Raw genomic sequence first — 23,830 nt, 5'->3', positions numbered from 1 at the left:
GCTTACCTGTAAAATAATTTTACAGTAAAAGTACCAAAATAGGATGTATAATACTACTAATACTACTACTAATACTACTACTACTAATACTACTAATAATAATAATGATAATGATGATAATAATGATAATGATGATAATAATGATGATAAGGATAATGACAATAAGAAAAAATAACATTTGTTGTTTGTATTTTCTTCTAATTTGATCAACGGAGTTAAAGCAACGTGGCCAACGCTGTAGTGTAAATGGGTAGTGTTTGTTCTGTCCTTGGTATATTGCAATTCCAAATTATACTGAGTTGCAGTACAACAATACATTGAGTGCACTGTTGTATTTTTAGATTATTTGCAGACCTGTTACAAAAGCAAGACTGGTTGTAGATCACGTTTGCAGCTACTAGTCAATGAAAAAAAGCTGCAGTCTGGCCCTATTCAAGAACATGCAAAACCCCATCACTTTGTTGACATGGTCCTCCTGACACCAACCATGCCCATAATTACTAGGGCTTGAATTCTGGATGCACCTCTGATCCCCGAGAAGTTTGGGTCAGATCAATGAGTAATACACCATCTCTGCATCTAATTACATGTAAGCTCAAGAGGAGTAAACAGACTACCAAATGTAAAGCTACAACGAGAGACATTCTGGCTGCCAGAAACACACGACTCCTGAGATCAAACAAAGTTGCTGCACAGTAGTTTTGCGTAAAAACAAACAAACAAAAAAACAAACTTCTGTCACAAGTAAATGATTTCTCTCTATGTTTAAAATACTGCTCCGGTACACTTTGGCCTTAGCTTGTGCCATCTCGGCTGAGTGTCATGATATAGGAATGCTACATATAAAAGGCTTACAAGGTGTTTCTTTATTGTCGTCTTGGATAAAATTACAGCTGCTCCTGTCTGTCTGATGTATATATTTTCACACAGGATGTGACAGGACATGTTCACTGACATTGTGTGCAGTGAATTAAGAGATGATGAGGGTTGAGTTTGTTTGTTGTGAAGGTAAAATTTTGATTTGGATATATGTTTGACTGCCTTCATTGTGTTGGCAAATTAAATATTTTTGTAAACATTAGTAGCCCTTAAGAGAAGGGAAGATTGATTGCAGCTGAGGATAGATGATGTGTAGACACAGCAGGGGAGACAGGTGTGGGCATGAGCATGGTGCCAAGGTGCCAGCTGTTGTTGACACCTTAAGGTGAAGAATAGTCTGCCAGGAGATGGACTTGTCTCTCTCTGTCCCCTCTAATCCTTCTTTTCAGTCCCCTGTTCTGTCCTTCCTCTCCTTTCCCCTACTCGGCTTTCCTGGAGAGTATTTGTCTGACACGAGTTTAGGCTGTTTGTGATGGGACTTCTTCCTGCAACCTTATTTTTATTGAGCGTCTGACACTTTCGATGAACCAGACCTTGGTTCTATCTCTGCTCTTCCTCATCACCATGTAAAATACTACTCTTTCTGCACCTCACACACACACAAACATATATAGTTTTCTTTGCTCTCTCTCTCTCTCTCTCTCTCCTCCTCCTGTTATCGCTTCCTCTCTGTCTTAAACATGTACATGCATCCTTCTCATCTGTTTATGTTATATTGCCTTCCATTTAGATAATGTAGTGCTCAGCATGAGCAATGTTCCATTGTTGTTGTAGGGATTTCCAAGGGAGAAATTCAGTATCTGTTGTCCCAAGGGAATGACTCATTTTTCCTGGCTTTGTCTTTTTGCCTATTTATTTTAACAGAGTGACTCTACACCTTCCATCACCCTCTTTTTCCCTCTGTCATTGTATTCTCCCCTCTCATCTCCTGTTTAAGATTTTTTCCCTCACCCGCTCTCTGCCTTCATTTGTTTTCTCTTTTGCAGCTTCCCTCTCTACTTGTATGTGAGTATGTGTGGAAAAAATCCAGCCTTGGGGCTACATTGCTTCTTTCATGTGAGGACCAGTGGTGACATTAAAGGCCTGCAACGTGGTCTGTCGGTTTGCATCAGCCCAGTTCTGACTGTCTGCGCTCTGGACCCTAGTGTGCGCTCAGCTCTCCACTCACTCACTGCCAGCCTCAAACCTTGGTTGGAAGAGAACAACATGCCTGCACCCGCTGGCTGTAATTGTGCACATGTATATGCACTCGAAGATTTGTTAAGCCCTCACACCCAAGCGCTTTGAGGCAGATCAATGTTTAAAGGCTTAAGCATGGTGGAAGCTTGGTTAATGACAGTTGAGTCAGCGAGAAGGCTTCTCTTTTTTTCTTATATCCCTCTCCCTCACCTCCCATTATGACACTCTGTCCAAGTTGTTAAAACACTTTCAGTATATTTGTTTTTTTAAATGGTTTAAAGGATACTTTCAGCATAACTTGGCAGACAAAACAGATCAACTGGATGATCTCCAGGACCAGACAACCAGACCAAACAAATGCACAGCCAAAGAGCAGGTCGTCTTATGATCTGCAGATAGAGGAGAGCAGGTCACAGGAAGCCCGTTCCTCTTCTGTTTTATTGTGTGTCCTTCAAGATAAGCAATCTTAATATCTTCAAGTGCATCAGATACCAAGAGAATTTTTCAGCATCACTTCTTCATACAGAATTTGTTAATATCAGTTTGACTTAGGACTACCTAACACTTACACACTCCATTCTTGGATACTTGGCCCAGAACAATTGAAGTTCTGGCGGAGGAATATGCATATCCATCCAGCTATTTAACACATTTCTTCTGTGTTTGATTTGTATTGTACAAGAGTAGGCGTTTGATGTGGTAAGATTCAGATCCTGAAAAAATGGCCTATCAGGCTGTGAAGACAATGAAGAGTTGGCACAAAGACACAACAACAGCTGTGATGTGAGTTTGTGTGTTGTCACACCCAGGGACAGCGACTGAGTGGCTGTTGGACTGGAACTTAAGAAGGTAGCTACAAGCCCCAGCAGGCTCTGTACCTTGGGATGAAACAAGCTGACATACACAAACACACACATACATACACTGTGTGATGTAACCTGTTTGTCTTCCTATGTTCAGAGCCCTTGTCTTTCCCAGGGTTTATGTGCATAAAGAATGTAAGTTCACACCTTGCTCAAAGTTTGTGTTGCACTAAATGCATTGCTATCACCTGTAACGTGTCTTCAAAATCACTTCATTGTAATAACACGTGAACAGATGAAGATAATATACTAGCTAATTACCACAGGCAGCTAAAAAAAAAGAACGAATTTGGGTCAACCCCTGCAAGAGGAAGGAGAATGTCTTAGTTTTACAGATTAGGTGTCAGCTGGTGACTTTTGTCTGAATGTATCCGTGATTGCTTGCAACAGTGTTATACACTATGTTGAGTCTTGTGATAAAACATCCAGTGCAACTGTTTAGAAAGGGAGTGATTCAAGTATGTGGTTGTTTTGAGGACTTTTAAGACTTGTGATTCTGTTGCAACTGTTTTTCATTATACTGACAGGTGTTTCAATTATGTCCACGATTCCCCACATTATTTATATCAGAGTGTAGTCTGCATTAGTTTGAGCTAATACATTTATTTAAACTAGGCTTTAACACTAAATCCTTATTTTATGTTTATATTTGATATTATTAAGTCATAGCTGTGTTACCTGGATAAGTAAGCACATGCGTTGCACACATGCTCTGACATGTTTCAATTTATTATAGTTTTGAATAAATACATCTTTAGAAAGTGACACCTTCACCAGGAAAATACACTCTTGCTTCCTTTGCTGTAGGTCAGTGTTGAGCTTTAATTTTGTTTAGCTCCAGTGACAGGTTAAGAGACTAGATGTCAGAGAAAACAGCACTGAAGATTAATTGCTAATGAAGCACACTTAAGGCGGTTATCAACCTGTTTGCTTCTATCTCTGTTTTGTGGCATCAATGCCTTCTTGCTGCAATCTCATGACCTCATTCACTGATAATGTGAGAGTAAAAGAAATGTGGCTGTCCCTCATTCTGTCACTCCCCCACCTACCAAACATTTATTAAAGAATTTATTTATTTTTTTCCCAGTTTGTTTGTTGACATACCCAACACTGAGCTTCTGGCAGGTTTCTGCTGCTCCCATCTGTTCCTTGCCAAAAATCAGTAGTCACGGTTGATGTAAGGATTTGCCCAAGGTTTACAGTTAAAATTCAATTCCCGTGTTTCCTCTGTTTGGCTATTTGACTGTGTTAAACTGTGATGGCAGTGATCACATAAATGTAACCTCAGTCCCTTCATGTTAACCATTAGTTTTTGTTGTGCTCTCCCGTGCATGCTGATTATTTTTGGAAACGTTGAGAAGTATGAGTAAATTATTCCTTTAGGGCACAAATGACAAGTAAAGCTTGGATCACATAAAGAGTAGATCACATACAGACATGGAGTCAGACTATGTTTTTTCCATATAGATATACAGATGTAGGGAGTTTGACAAATTATCCTCCGTTCCATCCTTGCCATTGGCTGTGTGCACTAGGGTCTGTGCAGTTACAGGGGTGGGAACAGGAAGTGCTGTGCATGTTATCTTCTCAAGTCACATTGACAGTCACAGTCTTTCCTTCCAACCCCTTCCTCTCTTATTTCCTCTTCTGACAGCTGGACCTTTCCTGCCATTGTTGCATGACAGAGGGGCCAGCTCTTTGTACAAGCAGTTGAAATGTATTTTAAAAATGAATAGTGGGTAGCATTTTTAGATCCTGTAAGTGGTGGTCTATATTTTAAGCTCATAGTCATTCTGCCTGACTCTCTCGTTGCCTCTTTTGAGGTATAGTGTTATATACCAGACCTGATCTAGCTACTGTCAGAAAATGTCACTTTGCTTGAAGGCCTCCACGTAGTAGGTAAAGAAAATGATACCCCTTTTTCAAGTGACCAAAAGACATGGTTCCAGGTCAACACAAAATGGGGCCAAGGACTGTTCAAATGCAGACACACTCCCCATCAGCATGCTTCCTGACTCTTCATCCTGTTATTCTTCCCATTCCTTATCTTGTATTCTCACATCATGTTGAACTCAAAGCATGCATCCTGTACTTCACTTTACTTAGCATCCCCCACATTGTTGTGGGTGTGTGTCTGTCTGTGCAAGAGTGAATGCTTGTTTGTAAGAGTATGCGTGGAGCCCTATTGGATAGAACAGTTATGGTTCTAGTTGCCTATGTAGTGCATTTACATTGGCTAAAACACTGAAAGTAGAGTTAAATGGACTGAAAGAGAGTTGGGGGGGGGGNGGGGGATTTTTGAGTAGTACAGCATATCCCAGGCCTCACTTTTGTTTGCCTGATTTCACTGGCAGGTAAAGTCTGAAAATGAGTTTCCACAAGATGCAGAGGAACCAGCAATCTGGTTTTTGCGTGCATGCTTTGTCGTTTGTTTGTGTTCATACTAATTAACCTACACGTTTTTACTGCTCCTGTCATAATTAAGCATCCCTTGTTGTATGCAAGGGACCACACTGACACAGGACATATCTCATTGAAATACGACACGTTTTCTCTCTGTGTTATGGCTTAGTTGAGACAGGCTGTTTCCTTTTTTCTTTTGACCAAGTATATCCTCTCAAATTTGTGAAACCATTTTCGGCTCATGAGGCTTCTCTTTTAAAGCCAGCCTGTTAAATGACTATTGCTGTGGCTTCCAATTTAACGCTACATATCGCTTCCCCTTTGGATGGCAAAAGCAGCAGTAAAATAGCCTATCTTTGCTTGGTATTTTAGAGAGAGCCTGAGTCTGCATTTATGTGCATTAGGTTGGCTTTTTCAGCTGAGCTAGCGTATTGGGCTACTTTAAAAGGTGAGTTGAGGAGAGAGGCGGTGTTAGCACAGAACTCATTTTTTCCACAATCGCTGAATAATTAGCACTATTATGAAAGTACTGTGCGAAAGAGCTTTTAGCTTTCTGTTAACTACCCCACTAACACTCTCCAGTGGTATCTGTAAGGGAAATGTATCTGTGCGATTGTGTGAAGAAAAGTAAATAGTTTCTGCAGCTTTTCACCTTGCTCGCTTGCCTCGGGGTGCCTCCCTCAAGTGTAAATGTGCAAATGTGCATGCGCTTACAAGTTTCACCCTATCAAAAGTCCCCCCATGCAGAGCGTAATGAACTTTAGCCCCTTGCGGCAGCCATTAGGAGTAAACTATTATGGTTCAGTATTGAGCCTGCTCTCTCTGTCAGATTCACCTCACTCTATGGTAGACCCCACTGAGTGCATGAAACTGGCACTCCTATGGCTCATTGAGCTGCCAGCTTGCCCCCCTCCAACAGACAGCCCCATAAAGCAGTTCCACATCATCAAATGTGATGATCCCCTTTTCTAATTTTAGACTGAGGTCCTAATAGCTCTGCAGATACTGACTGAAACACTCATTTCACTTTTAAGCTGGGGGCTGGCATAGTAGTGGTGGTGCAAGTGAGGAGGATAGATTAGGTGTTAGGTAGTCTTTTGACTGGCTTTGTTCTTATCCTCATTGGTTTAATTTTAGGTCAAGGGTTTAGGAGAGATAATGCTGCTTTTTAAAGACTAATACAAAAATGGCAAATAAAAATGATTTTGATAAATAAATGTATTACATTTATTTTAAGTTAACATATAATAACATAGCAAAAATTGGCCTGTTAGTCTTTCTTTCATGCAAGTTGTCTTTGGGATAAATAAATTGATCAGTGGATGAAGCATTTTTACAACTTCAGAGTAAATAGCTATAGCAATCACCATTCTGTAATTTCATTTCTCAGGTCATGTACTAGCATTCTATAGTTGCCAGTTTTGGGACCATAACAGGATTTTTAAAATTTTTTTTTGTGGTGTTAGCAGTTTTAAAACTGTCTTGGTGGAAATGCTATCTTAGCACATTTCATAACTCTCTGCTTCCTGGCGACTTGATAGTTGATGACTTTGCGTCACTGATTATCATGATCTCAAAATTGGCATCATTAGTCCCTCTTAAGCCTCAGGTAACTTGGCCTGCTATTGAGACACATTTTCCAGGACAATCACTGTTCATATGTCATAGCTGGTGCTCGAGTTGACAGATGATGCAACTTTTGTTGGACTATATGCTGTTTCGTATAGGTTAGGACATTTTGTTTATTGTAAGAAAGCCCCAAGTTTTTAAAATATTTATTACAATGCAGGCCAATATATTTTTTCAATTGTTTACAACACTGTGCAAAATATTTTAAGCACTAAAAGAATTTGAGGATGCTTACGAAGTGCAGTATGCAGAAGAAATTATGAGGTATTTTTATTCAAATAGTTCTTGTCCAGGTGCACTTGGACATTGTTTTCCAAAACACTTGGCATTCCAAGCATCTTGGAGAGCTTTCTTTAGTTCGTCTGTGTTGAATTTCTACACTTACTCTGGACCATACTATTTGTTGCAAGGTTCCTTGTTCTTCACGTCACTGAAGATGGTTCTTTATGACTGTAGCTGTGTGTTTCAGATTGTGTTACGCTGCAGAATGAAATTGGAATCAGTCGAATGCCTGTGTAATTGTGTTGCATGATGGATTGGAATCTAAACATCAAGAGTCCCCAGAACTTTTAGTCCTTTTTGTCCCTCTCCATCTCTGTTTTTATTTCTTTCTTGCCTCCCGTCAGCTCTGTCTTTCCTTTGGTCCTTCTCTCCTTGTCTACACTGTCTGTTTGCTTTGTTTAATCACCAAACTAATGTGCTATGACACATTTTTATAGCACACCGTCACTGTTGCTGCCAGCAGGCACAGAAAGCCACATTCAGCCTGGCACTTCCTTCCCTTCCTGCATGCAGTCACACTGACAGCCCCAGAAACATTGCATTTGCCACTGGTTATGATTAATGGCTTTGCTGATTGCTGTTCTTGGCTATCACCACACCTACACATTCTGCTTTTAGCATGTATATTCTCAGGGGTTCAGCCAGAATAGATGAGGTGGTAAACTGTGACTCCAACTTCTCATTGTTTTTGATGTAAGCAGGCACGTAAAAATTCTTCACTTCCTAGTTTGATGTGATAGGCTGCTCATTTGTATGTCAATAATTTGAGTAAAAGTTAAATTAAATTATTTGTGGGGGAGAAGATCTTCCTGGGGAAAGACCACAAGTTTATAGATCATAGTACATATGATTTTGCACAATTTTGGTTGTTTTTTTTTTTTGGCATTTTATATACAATTTAAATGTATTACAGCTGTAGAAGTAGTAATAGTATAGAGGTGAATTTACTGTGTTCTGCTATTGAATGGTTGAATCGTGACTATTAACATATTCACATTTTACAAATTACACCTTTGTAGCACTGATTTCCCCTACTCTCGTCGTCATCATAAAATAATGAAACTAGTGAGAGTCGAAGGAGAATGTGGCGTAATGCAAAGCAGCAGCTGTGTGTTTCTGTAATCAGTGTTTTTAATCTGTCTCTTTGTCACTAGACTAAATATAAAGCAATGGCTAGTAAGGCAGGCTAGAGGAGAAATGTAGCACTATTTCCTTCTTGTTTCCTGCTGTATTTGTTTAGCAGATTTTTCTCTAAGGCAGTTTCCCTCCTCCTTCCGTGTGAAGTGTTATTTCTGTGGGTTCACTCTCTCAAGGGAGCCTTGCCTACAAACACACACAGGCTCATTAGCTCATGTGTGTGGGTGTTTTAATGTTTAGTTGGGTGTTTGTTTTTGTATGTTGTTGTATGTTCCTAATTTTGTGTGAGGGCACACACATTTATGTGCATTGCTGGACTATAGCTAAAATTTTGTGTGAGATATCTACATGCATGTTTTCAGGCAGCTTCAGCTCATTATTGATGATCAGAGAGCGGAACGTGCTGCTTTTGGGGAGGTACTTGGCTAAAAAAAAAAAAAAAGCACCAAGCATTTATATATTTTCTGCTGTTTCTGAACCATAGTATATACCTCAGACAGAGATTGTGTTACTGTTAGTGTGTGTAAGCATTTTTTCGGCACAGAATTCATTGTCTGTCCATCCCCAATTTAGATGAAAGAGTAGCTCCTCTGTGTCTTGGCTTGCGTTTACCCGTGTGATGGGTAAGCGGGTGTATATGTGAATGTTTTTCTGTATTTCATTGCTTTTTTTCCCAACCTGGCTCAGGGAGGAGAGAATCCAGAAACCCTGTTATGCCAGTCGTTTATTTAGTGGCCTATCTACTTAAAGACCTGACGATAGAGCTTTTTACCCAGGCGCCTTAGGAAAATCCCTGACACACAACATAAATCTCTCCCTCTGGCTGCAAAAAAGCACCGTCATTTCTGTCGAGAGCCATTTAGACCCCTTAGCCCGTGGGGGTCAGGGCTCATATCCATATCATGCCAAGGTTAAGCAACTGTGTGGCTCAGTCACTGTTAAGTAAATTTAAAATATATTTTCCAGTGCTATTTTGAATTTGTCAGTTAATGTATATTGTGAGAACATTGGCAAAGAGCTTGTGGAACAAATTAAAATTTTAATGAATACTTTTGTGGGTCTCTGTCACAATACTCACATGCAACATGTACAATAAAAGAAGTTGTTAGTAACTGCAGTTATGTATTCCTCCTGTCCATGTCGGCTGTGAAGTGATCCATTATTAAAGGAACTCCTATGGGTAAAAAATCCTCTGCCCTGGTTCTGTGCCGAAATGCTTCTAAAATGTTTTGTTGCAAAAGTTCAGCCACATCTTGTCTGAAGCTTCAGCTGCCTGTCACACTAAGTGTATACCTTCAAGAATCACTATTGTTTTTTCCACAAAGTTACCTTTTTGTCTTGCTAGTGCTGCAGGTCAACAAGGAAGTACTGTATGGGGAAACACTTACAGGAAATTTCTAAAAAGGCATTTACTTGAGAGGATGCCAAATAAGCAGATGGGGACATATAAGTCTGTTTTGCTCGAGCTTAATTACAAAACTATTCAAAGCAATTGACATTACCATGGGGGTCTCATGCTCTTAGTGTATTGTATGACTAGAGTACAGTCACGTATATGCAGTAAAAAACACTGTTATGCTGTGTGTTGTTACCTTCTTTCTATCCCAGTCTATGAATAGGGGCTGCGCTGGAGGGAGTGATTGTGTACTTGGGTAATGCTTTTGCAAATGGGTTGGTGTGTTTGATGTAAAAGGCACAATTTAGTTTTAATTGCACTGAGCAATGTTGATCCACATTTACCATATATTTCTGTCACAGTGTTTCCTATTTCTTTACAGTGTTGCTATTATTTACTCGCAAACCATAATCTTCCATGACCCATAATTTGCATTTCAAAGCATACAGGTTGTATACTAGATTGAATGTACAAATGTACCATTGTAATCAGTGTGTAGACTGTCATCCTTGTGCTAGTCATTACAATACATTTAGAGTCTCTAAAATTTGAACTATAGCAACAGTGAACATGTAGCCACATGATGTTGACACTGAAGTTCATTCAAGTTCAAAGCTAAACCTGTTTTATTTTTTTTATTTTTATTTTTTTTATAAAGAAATATAAGCATATGTGCTTGTATTCTTAATTCTGCTGATAGTACAGCATTGTCATTAGCAGCACAGAATAGTTTGTGCATAAACATCAAAGGATTGTGCTGTGTAGGCCTACAGTAAAATCAGAGATCAGGAAGTGAAAATAAGACAGAAGCATGAGGAAACTTTTCTCCTTCATAAAGCAGGAGGGGGAGAGAGAGACAGCTGTGAGTTGACGATAAGACCCAGAAATGCATACGTTTTCATGGCTCAGTCACCCCCACCAATGCACACTATACTTCTGCTCTCTGCTTTAAAAGAACCCCCCGCCTTTCATATGCTTGGCCTGCCAAACCCTTAAACTGTTGAAGTGGAGTGTCGTCTTGGATAAAGTCGTCTGTGCCATGAATAAAGGGCAGGAATGCATTAAACGCCCAAATCCTTTCGCTTGCAACGGGTACCCGGGCTTTGTGATTGCTAAAGTGCACAGCTTTAAAGTGAAAAGACTTGTTCCTCGCCTCAGTCTTGTTTCACTCAGCACAGGCGCATTTAGGTGTATCTGTGATTGCTGTAGTTTTTTGAATGCCGTGTCTATATTTACCTCGCCTGTTTAAATCATGACTTGAGCATACATGCATAAGCAAGCAGGAAATGATGGAATGATTTTGAACACTACAAGTTTTTGATCTTAAATCACCCTAAACTGGTAGGGCTCATTCAGTTTCTCTGCAGAGTTGGAACATTTGATCATTTTGGCTTTTAGATTAATTGGCGTTAGACTCAATCTGTTTCAGGTGCCAGATATTATCAGCCTAATACCAGGAATCACAAGGCATCTAAAGCAGCTTTCCTCAGGCAAAGCTGATCACACTGATTACTCACCCATTACATTTCTTTTGCTCTCCCTCTCTGTCCTTCTCTCTCTCTCTCTCTCTTTCTCTCTCTCTCTCTCTCTCTCTCACACAAACACACACACACACACACACACAATACTTATATGGACAGATGTGCTCTGCATGGTCAGAGGACATTTTGCTGTGAGCTACAGGGTGAGGACAAAGCAGTTATGGAGCATGTCTATTTTTGGGCTCTTAATGGACTTGCTCCCATTCTCTTATGGAGCAGGTCTAGTTGAATGATGTTCACCTGTCTTAAACCTGATTACAGCATCTCCTTGTGGACCTCTCCATTGTTTTTAATTTTACTCCACACTCTCTCTCTCTATCTTTCTGTCTCTTTACTTCAGCTTTGATCTCTCCTCCCCTCCAGTCCATTTACCAAGTTTGTCTTCATGCTGTGTTTACAGTCATTAGACCAGACAGGGCTTCAACATTAGAAACATACCTCTTATAGCTTTTCTTTTCATTTAAGCCTTTCTTCTCCTCATCCCAAGCTCTTCTGAACTGTTTTCCTTGGTTCTGCTAGTACTCCTTCTAGGCAGTCATGTTTGTGGCATCTGGCTGGGTAAAAACATAAAATCCTCCCCTATCCCATGTTGGTGAGCTCACAGCGGCTGTCTGGGATTGCCTGGCAATATGACACACTCAGATTTGTTGATACACTGAATCAATTTGTTTTTCCTTGTTCCCTACTATCATTTTTTGGTTTGTTTGTTTGTTTCTCTTACCACTGTGCACATGACCCTTACGCCTAGCCCCTGTTGTGCCCTATCACTGGTTTCTCTAAGGGCAAAAAATGCCCCACACTGCTGTTTGTATGTTTTTGTTCAGCATGTTGCTTTTAAACTTTGTTATGGGGTGTTGACAGATTACATGTTGCTTGTTCGTAAATATATTTTTTTGGTAATATTATGAATTTAGCTACACTTAATTTATCAGCATTTTCATTAAATCATTATTCCAGAGGCTGTACATTGCTTATAATTTAGGTCTTGGTTTTTATCATAGGGATGGTAAAGTTCTCATATGCATGGTTATATCTGTCCTATTATCATGGCACTGATATTCAGGTATATTCTAATATTTGACCTAAAACTTTACTTATGATTTACCTACTTGTTTTTACCTGAGCTTTCATCAGCATCTCTGTCTTTATCAGCAGATCAAGTTTAAACCGTTGTCTTGCAGATAACGCAGCTGTTATCATGGTGTCTAAAATGTTTGATAACAGGTGCTTGGATATTGCAGTACCTAAGTATAATACTTAGAACACATGATGACAACTGAGCTGAAACCCGCCGCTGAAGGTAGTCTGTGAGAAGTGAAAGATTTAAACAAACCTAGTAAAAAGACCTTGATTTTAGTTTTTTCTTTTTTTTCAAACTGTGTTTTTAAAGTTCAAGAACAAACTTTTGCACTTAATATCCACCCACCAGACCGCAGTTTGATTTTCAGCTCCCATCCCACAGACACTTCCTCCCTATATTCCTCAGTCCGCTGCCTCTTAAAGGCCTCCACCTGCCATTCTCGTCTCCCACATCCTTTCTTTAGGGTACTCATCTTTCCCTATTGCCGAGATCACAGAGAAGATGAGCAGAAATTGTCTCTTTACTTGACAAAAGATAGGTAGATATGCAGCCACAGTCTGTGACATTTTCTTTTTTCAATCGCAGATTTGAGAAGAAAGGGCAGAAATTGAGAGAAACAAAAAAGAGAATGATAAAATGAAATGTATTTTAACTTACATCGAGACAGAAAAGAGCAGTGTGAGTCAAGAGGACTACAGCTGCACTCTGCTTGCTCAGCACTGTGGTTATAATTCTCTCTCTTTCCTCTGTCTTTGTCTAATCAAACCTTCCAGCGTGCCCTCCAACTAGTCTCAAGGTCGATTTTAGTTTCTTCCTGGCAGATGTCTGGGTATAAAAACTAAATAGAAACATTAAAATCTCCTTCTGAGTGTGTCTGTGTGTGTGTCTCTGTGTGTGTGTCTGTGTGTGTGGCTGTGTGTGTGGCTGTGCATGCATGTACACCAATCTCCCCCCTCACAGGTAAATAGACAGCTCTGACAGAAAGCAGTCTGTGTGGTTTGCTGAGTCAGGCAATGGATGACACACTAGCACTGAGCTGAGAGATGGCTGAACAAGGTAGCAGGGGTTACTGCTTGGAAACTGTTGCATTAGATGGTTTTTCCCCATCTAATGCCACAGTTCACTCATTCGATGGCCTGCCCTTCTCTTACTCTAGTTGATTGTCCTGCCCCCCCCCCCGTTTTGTCTGTTCTTTTCAGATACTGACACCATCCCACCCCCACCTAAGATAGTGATTCTCACACACAGACGCGCGCACACACTTTCTTACAAAATCAGCCTTTTCTGCCGGGGTGGACAGCTAGACAAACGATTTTGTCGGCAGTGCAAGGCAGGGGGTAATTTTTAGGTGAGCGCAACGCTTTAGAAAAGTGTTGCCGCATTGAAATTAGAGGTTGTCAAATGCCGCACGTCTCCATTGATGGCCCAGCGCGGCCCCCTTATGTTAATGTGGCATTTCAGCAAGAGGAAATAGAATTAGAAGGAGGAGGGGTGCTGCTGGTTGTTGGGTTGCATTGTCACATGTGAATACCTCTTTGTTTTCTCTTGTTATCTGAAGGACAAATGTTCTTAAATGCATTGCACCAAGTATATAGTATACAGTATATCTGCTTTTTCTGTACGCTTTGTGTGTGTGACGGAGTGATTTCCTAACCTACAGAAAATTTGTTCTTTGCAAGTATCATTGATGGATCCTACATACATTTTTAACCCAGCGGGGGTGTCCTAATAGCTATTTTTTATTTATTAATGTTGACTTAAGGAGATAAATGATGCATGTAAGATTTACAGTAAGTGGTTAAATTATATTTTACAGCATTTAATTTGGTGGTGGTTGTTTTTCATTAAAGTCCAACAACAAGCTGTCTTGCTGGAGAAGGATTTGCATACCAGGAGTTATAGTAATACATTTATTAACTTGTAATATATCAGTAGGTCAACTTGGTCCAGTTTTGCTAACTTGATGGTACTAACTCACCAAACACACATTCATTTTCAATTTCCAGTATTCCACATACTCCCTGTATTAGGCTGTCTTGATCTCCTCCCTGTATAATGTGTCACTGCCAAGCCCATCCGTTCAAAGACAAAGCCAAGATGTGGCCTGGCGGCTGTATTGGTTAGGACTGATGTAATCTGTTCTCTGGGCTAGATACCATAAGGATGAATTCATCTTTGGGAAGGACTGGGAGTATCTGTGGAGCAGAGAGCTGAGGTCATATGGTTTAGGAAGGAGTTGCCACGGACCAAGTCTCCTGGCTAGTTTGCACAGCTTCAATGTCTTCTGCAGGTGTTGTCCACGCAGCTGCACATAGATGTTTTTTTTTTTGTTGTTTTTTTTTTCCGGTGTCTATGGCCTCATAAGTGATACAATAATTCAGTCGTCAGCCGTATCCAGAGAAGACACATTATTAGTTTTGCAGGAACTGATTCCACAGCCAAATCCATGAGTTCAAGATTATTGTCATCAGGGTTTTTTTCTTTTGTAAAATTGTTATACATTGCAAAGAAGGAGACTACAAAATTACACTGCAACGTCATTATGCACGTCTGATCCACCTTGCAATTTTGCATCAGTGTAAGGTTAGGGTTTGGAGGTCAGGCATGCTTTACTAAGGACATCTATAGTCGAGTGTCAGGTTCCCCAGCCACAGTTTAATATAGAGCTCCCTACTGCCAGAAAGTCACATGGGAGATGGAAATAGTGCTTAGCACCCACCTACACGCACGCACACACACACACACACACACACACACGCACACACACACGCACACGCACACGCACACACACATGCACACACACACACTACATTTCTACATTTCTCAAGGCCTCCCCAGCCCTACCATTATGTCCCAGCTGTTTCAAACCTATGAACTTATCTAAGTAAATGCCTCTTTTTTGGATGTCATTTCTCTGGCCCTTTTTGATTGAGTGATGCTATGACTGTACAGTGATGGCGACGTGGGAAGCAAAAGTGTGACCCGAGTGTGTCCTCTATTAATGAGTGTTACAACTGCAGCCGTCGGTCCTCATCCATATGTGGCATACTCACACGCATGGACACACAGGTTGGGTAGCATGAATGAATGTTTTTTTCTCAACCTGCGCAGTAAAGCATTCCTTTGGTGTGGGGAAAAAAATGAGACCTTCACATGCTGTAAAAACAAAAAACGGGGGTATGCGTGAATTAGAGGTGAGCATGTGTGTATGAAAGAGTTTTGGCAGAAATCTTTGTTGGCAGCATGTGTGTGAGTGTGAGAGAGGTCCATTAGTTTTATCTGACAGAGGGATCAGATCTGAAGGCGGCATATACCTAAGCCTGAGCGATTCTCTGCATCTGGTCTCATGCTCAGCCGCTTCCACAGGCTGCTCAGTTAGAAAACAGCCACTGGGGAGGGAGAAAGGAAAGACAGTGGCCTTAACCCGTAAATAATGTAGCGCTTAACTTTTGTCTCTGGCATATAGAACACAAACACATACACAAACACAGAATCACTGTTTTTAGTCAGCACAGCTTGTTCTGAAAAATTGCTATTTTTTGTAGGTATTCGGAAGAATCCATGCTCATACATTCTCACACTTGCAATCTGTGATAATATAGTGTGTTAGTATTCTCCAAAAACAAAGTTACACAAGTGTTTATCTGTAAAAAAATAAAATAAAATAAAATAAAATAAATTTAAAAAATACCCAAGGCAATTAACTAATTTAAGTTGTGTTTTCTGTATTTTTCCCCAAAGATTTAGATGCTGCGCCAAGCCCATAAGTCAAAATGACATTATGACATTTCTGTAATACAAAAAAAAAAAAAAAAAGTCACTGACCTCTTGCTATGTAGTTGCTAACCACAGTTTACATATTTTTGTGTGTTTCAGAGATCAACAGAGTGCGGAAAGACATGTACAGTGACACAGTGAATGGCCTTGTGGACAGACACCCGCTGGAGCTGCCTGAACCTATGGGACCCATCGTTCACCTGCAGGAAAAACTGTTTGTGCCTGTCAAAGAGTACCCAGATGTAAGTAGCTGAGTTACACATCTCTCACTATAGCATGTTATATATATATATATATATATATATATATCATGTTGCCAGTAATGTTGGGGCATTTGCCTTAATTGTTTAACTAACTGCGGAAGTATTAATTGGTGATTAACACTATAATAAATGATTGTAAGCTTCCAAATAATCACTTGTGTGTCATTATTACGCTGTTTGCATTGTCTTTTTCCGTTTGAGGATTGTGTTGAATAGTTTTTTTTTTTTTCTAAAAAATTTTCTTATTTTTGGACAAATGAGCAGCTGTAAAAGACACAAGATCATGTTGACAAAAACACATACATACAAATATACACGCATATGCAGAGACAAAGCTATACACTCAGTTGGTCCTTTTGCCTTAGGCCATATGACTTTGTGATGTGTCATCACTGAAATGACAGCTGCTGATAGTTTGGCAATCTGTCATCACTGAGAAGACAACTCATCTCTGTTGTACATACTTGCTCGTCACATACTCCACTCATTTTTACATTCTCGCTTTGTACGTACACAACTCTTGGCTGTTTTATTATTTTGTTAAGCAGTAGTTGTTAGACTCTTAACATGTGCACCAAGTTGTTAATGTACTACTGTTAAAAAGCTATATCAAGTAGCAGTCTAATTTTGTCCTGGTCTCAGGAGTACCCATCATGCTTGGGGTGTTTATGGGCCAACTCTGCTGTAGATTAGTCTTCTGAGGGAAAGTAGGAGGGAATTAAAAGGAGCAACATCATGAAAACTAAACTGCAACTTCATAAATAATCACCTGAAAGAGATGGAAATCTTTTGGACTTCACTGGCTTTAGTTACAGCAGTGGTATAGATGACTTTTCTCAGATGGAAATCCATACACCTTAAATGCACACACACAGCTGGGAAAGAATAGAACATGTTGGAGGTATCATTGTAGTTATGGAAATGAGGGGGGGCACAGTCAAGGTAAAACCCTTGTCTGGTGTAGGACAGGTGTATTTGTGTGTATGTGTCTGCTATGCGACTCTTGTGATGTGTGTATCAGGCTTTGACCACAGTCCATCAGCCACATTCCTGGCCTTATGGTAATCTTTGGCTCACATGTGAATGGTTGTGTCATGTCTTGAGGAGCAGCGTTTCTCTTCATAATCCCAGCAGCTTGCAGTGAGGAAATGAATGGAGGGAGGTGACGAAGGATAACAGACACCGTAGAGCAGGGCAAGGCCCAGTCAGGCATGAATTGCATTTTCCCCCTGACAGCATTGATAAAGGGCACCAGGGACTGGCGGGGATCAGCTTAGCTCTCTGCTGACCCTCAGACCAGACCCAGCATCTGAGCTCAAGCTAAATCAACCAACCACATCTTCTCATTCATCTTTAGTCACTGTCTCCCAATTATGCAATGTAATATAATAATAATGTGTCCACACTTGGTCCTACTTTTGCCTGCTCACTGCTTTTTTTCCCTCCATTACCTTATTTTTGTTGGTAGAAATATCAGTAATTATCATGACTGATATAGTATATCGTCACAAAATTTTGTTTAACCTGTGCACCAGTACATTTTAACATCATAAACACACTTTATCTTTAAAACACTGTACAGTATCAGAGTCGTAAAAAGTGTACATGTAAACATCTTTGGAAACTGTATATGTGGTAGAACTGAGGTTTGTCATTTAGTTAGTGAACATGCAGTTGACTTAAGGGGCATATCCGATACTGTGGTCGTCTTACTGAAGTTCTCTTCTATGTAGAACATGCTATTTAAAGACTTACAGCGTGCTTTTCATTACTGCTGAAGTCACTGTATTTTGTATGTGTGTGTGTGTGTGTGTGTGTCTTGTATGTCATGTGCTATCCCTGTAAATGGGTGTCTAAGATTTTTTAGAAGAGTGAAGAAGGTCTGTGAAAATGTGTGGAACAGTGGGTACCACCTGTAACTACAAAGACACTAAAGGAATGCCTCTCTCATTCACACAGATACACACAAACTGTTCAAAGTGTGGCATCCTCAGATGACCCTTGTGTTCCCTTTGCTCGCTGTGCTATGCTGCTTTGCACAGAGCAAGGCTGTAACTCTGTATTGTGTTTACGAGCTGTCAGGATGGCCACTAAATTAATTTGGCTTCCCCCTGGTGGCCAAGATGACTCACTGATGACCTTAGTAGATACAAATGAACACACACACCTTAACATGTACGTAAAGATGCACAAGCACAGGCGAACACAGAAATGCGATAACACAAAAATGCCATGTATTTCAAGTGGGAATTTTTTTTTACACACATTGTCCTGGTACCTTGATGCACTACATTAAGTCTGTAGGGAAGGAAGAAAAATGCCAGATAGCTTTGTTATATATAGAAGTAATGATAGGAACCTGGGGAAATCAGCACAAGGTCTAAATGAAATAAAATTCTTTAGTCCTAGTTTTCCTGTTCACAGAAAATGTACCTGTTGGGAACTGGGTTTGTGTGAAAAAACTGCTAAGCTGGTGTACTAAAACCTGTTTGTGGAGGTGCCAACATCAATCTTTTTCATTATTTGAACAGCAGATACTGGCAGATAAGAAGTTGCTGTATGTTCATCAGCCTTCTATAGCGCACTCTGCAACTTAACAATTGTCTAAAGACACCTAGGGGGAAATACAACTCTTTAGTATTGGGCTAATGCAGAAAAGGGGAGAGAGGAAAGAAATCTTGAAGGAGTGGGAGAAAATGCCACTTCCTATACTCATCTGTCCACTGCTAAAGGAGAGGAAACAGTAATGAAGATTATTAGACTGGGGAATATTATCCCCCCTCACATTTCCGCCTGATTTCCCAGATTCCTCTCTTTGAAAATGCATGTGTGTGTTTGTCGCGCTGACGCAATTTTAGGTTCTCTCAAGAAAGCAGGGAATGATGGTACAAATCTGTAGTTTTTTTGTTCTTGGCATCAACTCACCTACTGTGGAAGATATTTGTTGTTTGTACTGTTGTCTTATCTTTTGAACACTTGTCACTTACATTCCTTCCTCTCAGTTTTCACCTTCATTTAAAAACTGGTTTCCCACTTTTCTTTACAATGTCTTCAGGTTGAGGTCACGTTCACTCAGTAGGGTTTTCTCTGTCAGATCACCTACGTGTCCCCTGCTCAGGTTTCACCAGTAGATAATTAGATTGTCCTGGTGCCTGGATGCAGTGCAGCATGTCAGTTCTACCAAAATAACTTGCCTTGCCAGCACGCTTCTATACTAATTCCCTTAAGTGTGTCCCTGTTCTGGCCTGTGTGTACTTGCCTGTGTGCCCCACATCTGTCTGTAAATGTGTTTATGTGTGTGCCTGTGTCTCTATCGTTCTGTCTGCCTGTGTGTCAGTCTACCCGCCCCCTCACTGTTCTTCAAAGTCAGCCATTTCCTGATGTCGTCAGCGGTGCAGAACACTACAAAGCGTCATCGTGGTGACTGCATCTTGACTGACAGCTGAGTCGCAGGCTATCTGATAACTTCAACCTTCAATTAAATGCTATCTGTGGCTCCGCTTCTCTGCCACGCACACGCTCACACACATGTTGATAGGCAGCTGACTGACAGCTCAGCATGTCATTTCCGTTGACCTTCAGGCATCTGGTAGGATGTGTGACATGTCTTTTAAGCGCGTCTCTGTCTCTACTTTATTCCCTGTGTATTTGTATTTGCCAACTGCTAAATGCCCAGGTGGGTTGTGGGCAGGTCACTTGGTGGTGAGAAATGCTTAGTATTGAAAACATCCATGCACACATGGAAGCAACCTCTGTTGTGCTGACTCTTTGAAACGGGACCCTCAGTTAGACGTAAGCTGCTGAGCAACTGGTAAACATGACTGCCCAAACTCCTCATCAACGTGAAAACATCCAAAAGAGGAGCATAATCACTAATATAGAATAAGAATATAACAGTTCAAATAAAGTTCTGCTCTCGGCATTTCTGTGGCATTTGTGTTTGTCTGGCGTTCAGGGAGTTGTCATGGCATTTGGGTTGTTTACCTCAGTAATGGGATCCTTTTAAATCCCCAACCACCACCCACCCTCACCCTCAGTTTCCCCTCTTGCGCTCCGCCCGTCTTAACTAAAGAGCCTCAAAGGAGCAGATGTTTGATCCCCCTGCAAGTCAACATTTTTTGGATATTAGCCTGCTTTTGGTGGCAAATTAGTCGAGTGGTACACTGGAAATGACTTATCTGTGTAAAAGAAAGGAAAGAAATGGTTTATCAATATTGCTCTGTGTGCTTTAATATTGGACATGGGTCTTCGTCAATTTTTTCTTGTCTCATAAATTGTAGACTTTAAATGAAGCACATCTACATTCAATTCTTAACAGAAAAAAACGAAATGTATTAATTTGCACATATATAATAAAATATATGACTAAGGTAAGGCTAATATTATAAATTGATATCAAATATTTGCGTAATTGTTGAAAACCAATTCAGATTGGAAAAAAAAAACCTAAGAATCAATATTTGTGTCCATACAGCGAATCATGAAACATTTTATTACAACACACAACACTGCATTACCTCAAATAATAAAAGTGCAGCATGCATGTGTGTGCATGTGTACATGTGTTCTTGCTTTATTTGGTTTTACAGACTGTAGGAAACTTTGCTTCACTGCATCATGGTGATTCACTTTCACTGCAAGGCAGAAAGATTTGAGAATACCAAAAAAAAAAGAGGCTCTAGTGGTTCGAACAGACAGAATGACCTGGCCCTCTCTGTTTCACTGCGGTAAAATTGCCTGGCCAAACCAGCCACTTCCCTGCTCAGGGAAAGTCATTAAGCTTGTTCCCATGAGGGTGTCATCACTTATCATGCCAGCTCCTGATATCCTTCTGACCCCCTTAAGTCATTACCAGTCCTGGAAATGTACCGCCCCACACCTCACCTCACCTCCTGATAGAGCAGCAGAGTGGAGGATTTTGATAGCTGTAGCTAGCCAGCCATGCATCATGACAATAATTTGATAAACGGACTGTTTTCTAGTTACCTGTTTGATAAGGAGGTAATTACAAGGTTCATTTAAACATAGTGTGCTCTGTTTATTGTTGTCAGTCAACATGATGGAGGGCAACAGTGTAAGCTAGTGGATGTGTGTCTGTAATGCACTAATGTCAAATTGCATATCACCAACTTGTCCTTGTATACTGTGAACGGATGACACCTTGTGCTGCCTTGACCTGTATGTCTGCGTATCATTAAGCCGAGAGGCACAGAGGTGGAAAATGAAAATCAAGGACAAAGTCAAGCATGTTGACCACACAAGAATCAAACATTATCTGTAGATGGATGTGGTGCGAGGCTTTATCTGTAGTGCCTGCATGCACATACTACATCCCACTGATAGAGGATTGTTGAGGCCAATAGAACATTGATGCTATCATATCAAACATGATGCACAGATAATGCACACATTCAATGTAGTGGTTTGGAATCTGTGTGAATATTTGCCTTTTTCAAACAGACTATGTCCTCAAAGAATCAAGACGTTATTGCCAGTAGTTAAGCAACAAGGACACATCTGGGAAGACTAATACCCTAGCATAAACACAAGATAACTGTAAATACCATAACACTGGCTCTAAGCATCATCTACACTACCAAAAGCTGTGCTACTTTGGAGGAAGTTACAGTGGTGGACATAGTGCAACACAAAGTGGTGCTGGTGTGAGAGAAATAACTGTGAATTTTTGTTGGTGAGATGTGACTGATCTACGGTATATATTGCTTTCCTGCCTCCTCTGGATAAGAGGTTTCTGGATAAGGTAGCATTGCATGGCTAACTATTCCACAGCTTTCTCCGCGTTGCCAAAGGGCAGACTGGACTTATCGTGATGAACTAACATTCAAATGAAGGCTGAAGAAGAGATTGAATTCCCCCCCCCCCCATTAACTTTTCCAAGAGTTCCAAACTTTCTCTGTGCTTCTTTCACTTACATCTTCAAAACTTCCAGCAGACATCAATCTTTACGCTTTCCATCTTTACATTCTTACTCTTTTTTTTTTTCACCCTGCCTGCAACCCCAAAATAAACCCAAACAGAATTATCAAAGGAGCCATGGATTAGGCACTAAATGCTGGATGTGCTGAATAGAGAGCTTTGAAGTCTATTGGGCTTTGAGGCGAAAATGCCACCACTGGAATCTAAGTCTAATTTTCACTCCTTCATCACTCTGGCCTTGTGTCCTCTGTCCCTCCTGTAGATCAAGCACACAAGCTGCTGTAGCTTATACACCAGTTTACTCCTCATCTCACATTCCTTTTGACTGTGTGGAAAGTGTATGTGTGCATTTGTGGTGATCAAGCCACAAAATGAAAGTAAATACAATGGATTAATTGAATGATGGAACATTTCCACCAAGAAATGAATGAGTGATTAAAGGCAGGCAGCCGGCTGGTGGCGAGGAAGGCTGTGTGTAGTCAAAGAAAAACATTGATTTGGGCTGTGAGAGACCCATGCACTACAGGGGGATGACAGATAAGCAGAAGAGGAAAGGCAAGATCCTGTGTACTAAGACAAAGAGGAAAAGGAAGCCTGCTCAGTTTCCTGGAGCTATGAATGGATACAGAGAGGATGAGGTGTGGAAAGAGACGGGATGTATTTTAGCAACTAAGAGTGATGTTAAACTCTGTGCCCTCTGTGAAGCATCCAAAAACTATAACCTGAGTGAAATGAGACAGAATGTTTCTAAGGTATGAGGAAAATGGGAGATTTCGCTGTAATAAATGGTTAGAGAGGACGTTCATGCCAATGATAGTTTCTATCATTAACATTAGCATGGTTAGAATCAAGTAGGTGAAAAGATGGGAAGGGATTGAGAGCGGGAGTGAGATGATGGTGCCGGGTCTAACCAGTTTCCACCTTGCTTTGCTACATTGCACTGAATGAACTATTCCTCATTTCCATAAGCCCAGTAAGACTTGCTAATAAGTGATTGGTATTCTCCTCCTGGCCTGGCCCTGCTCTTCGATAAGCCTTCCGTGCACACAGCCAGCACCCTCAGCATGATCTCATTTCCTGTCTCCCCACCACCACAAACAAACACAGTCAAAAGGCACAATTGTTCTGCTTCTGTGAGCATTGTTGGTGGAACTGCTGTTGTTTCTCAGTTGTTCACACAAAAACAAACCAGAATGCCCGTGCACAGAAACCCATGCAACAGTCGGCTCTGGGTGCTGAGGGTGTCTGCAAGAGTTCACTCCATACATTGTGCTTCACGCGCGTGCACATCCTCACAAACACACAGTGGCAGAGACGTAGATGCTCACAACATAACCCGCCTGTGGAGTAGCGATAACTGGGGCTAAACAAAGGCCCTTTAATGTCAGTGTAAGCCCTTGTCCTGAAGGGGGCTGTGTGTGTGTTTGTGTGTGTTTGTGTGTGTTTGTGTGTGTTTGTGTGTG

At 40.7% G+C, this 23,830-nt stretch overlaps 1 protein-coding gene across 3 annotated transcripts in view; it reads left to right on the top strand.

The window, feature by feature from the left end:
- Positions 1-23,830, top strand: part of qkia (QKI, KH domain containing, RNA binding a) — a 73,836-nt gene that overhangs the window by 11,932 nt on the left and 38,074 nt on the right. For all 3 annotated transcript variants that reach the window (XM_008306854.1, XM_008306856.1, XM_008306853.1), the window contains exon 2: positions 16,267-16,409. In XM_008306854.1, coding sequence (XP_008305076.1) covers positions 16,267-16,409 — 143 coding nt within the window. The remainder of the gene's footprint in view (positions 1-16,266; positions 16,410-23,830) is intronic.

The sequence above is a fragment of the Stegastes partitus genome, unplaced genomic scaffold (assembly GCF_000690725.1).
Source record: "Stegastes partitus isolate 25-593 unplaced genomic scaffold, Stegastes_partitus-1.0.2 Scaffold48, whole genome shotgun sequence".
Classification (NCBI taxonomy): Eukaryota; Metazoa; Chordata; class Actinopteri; family Pomacentridae; genus Stegastes; species Stegastes partitus.
This window is presented reverse-complemented; position numbering and strand designations above follow the sequence as displayed.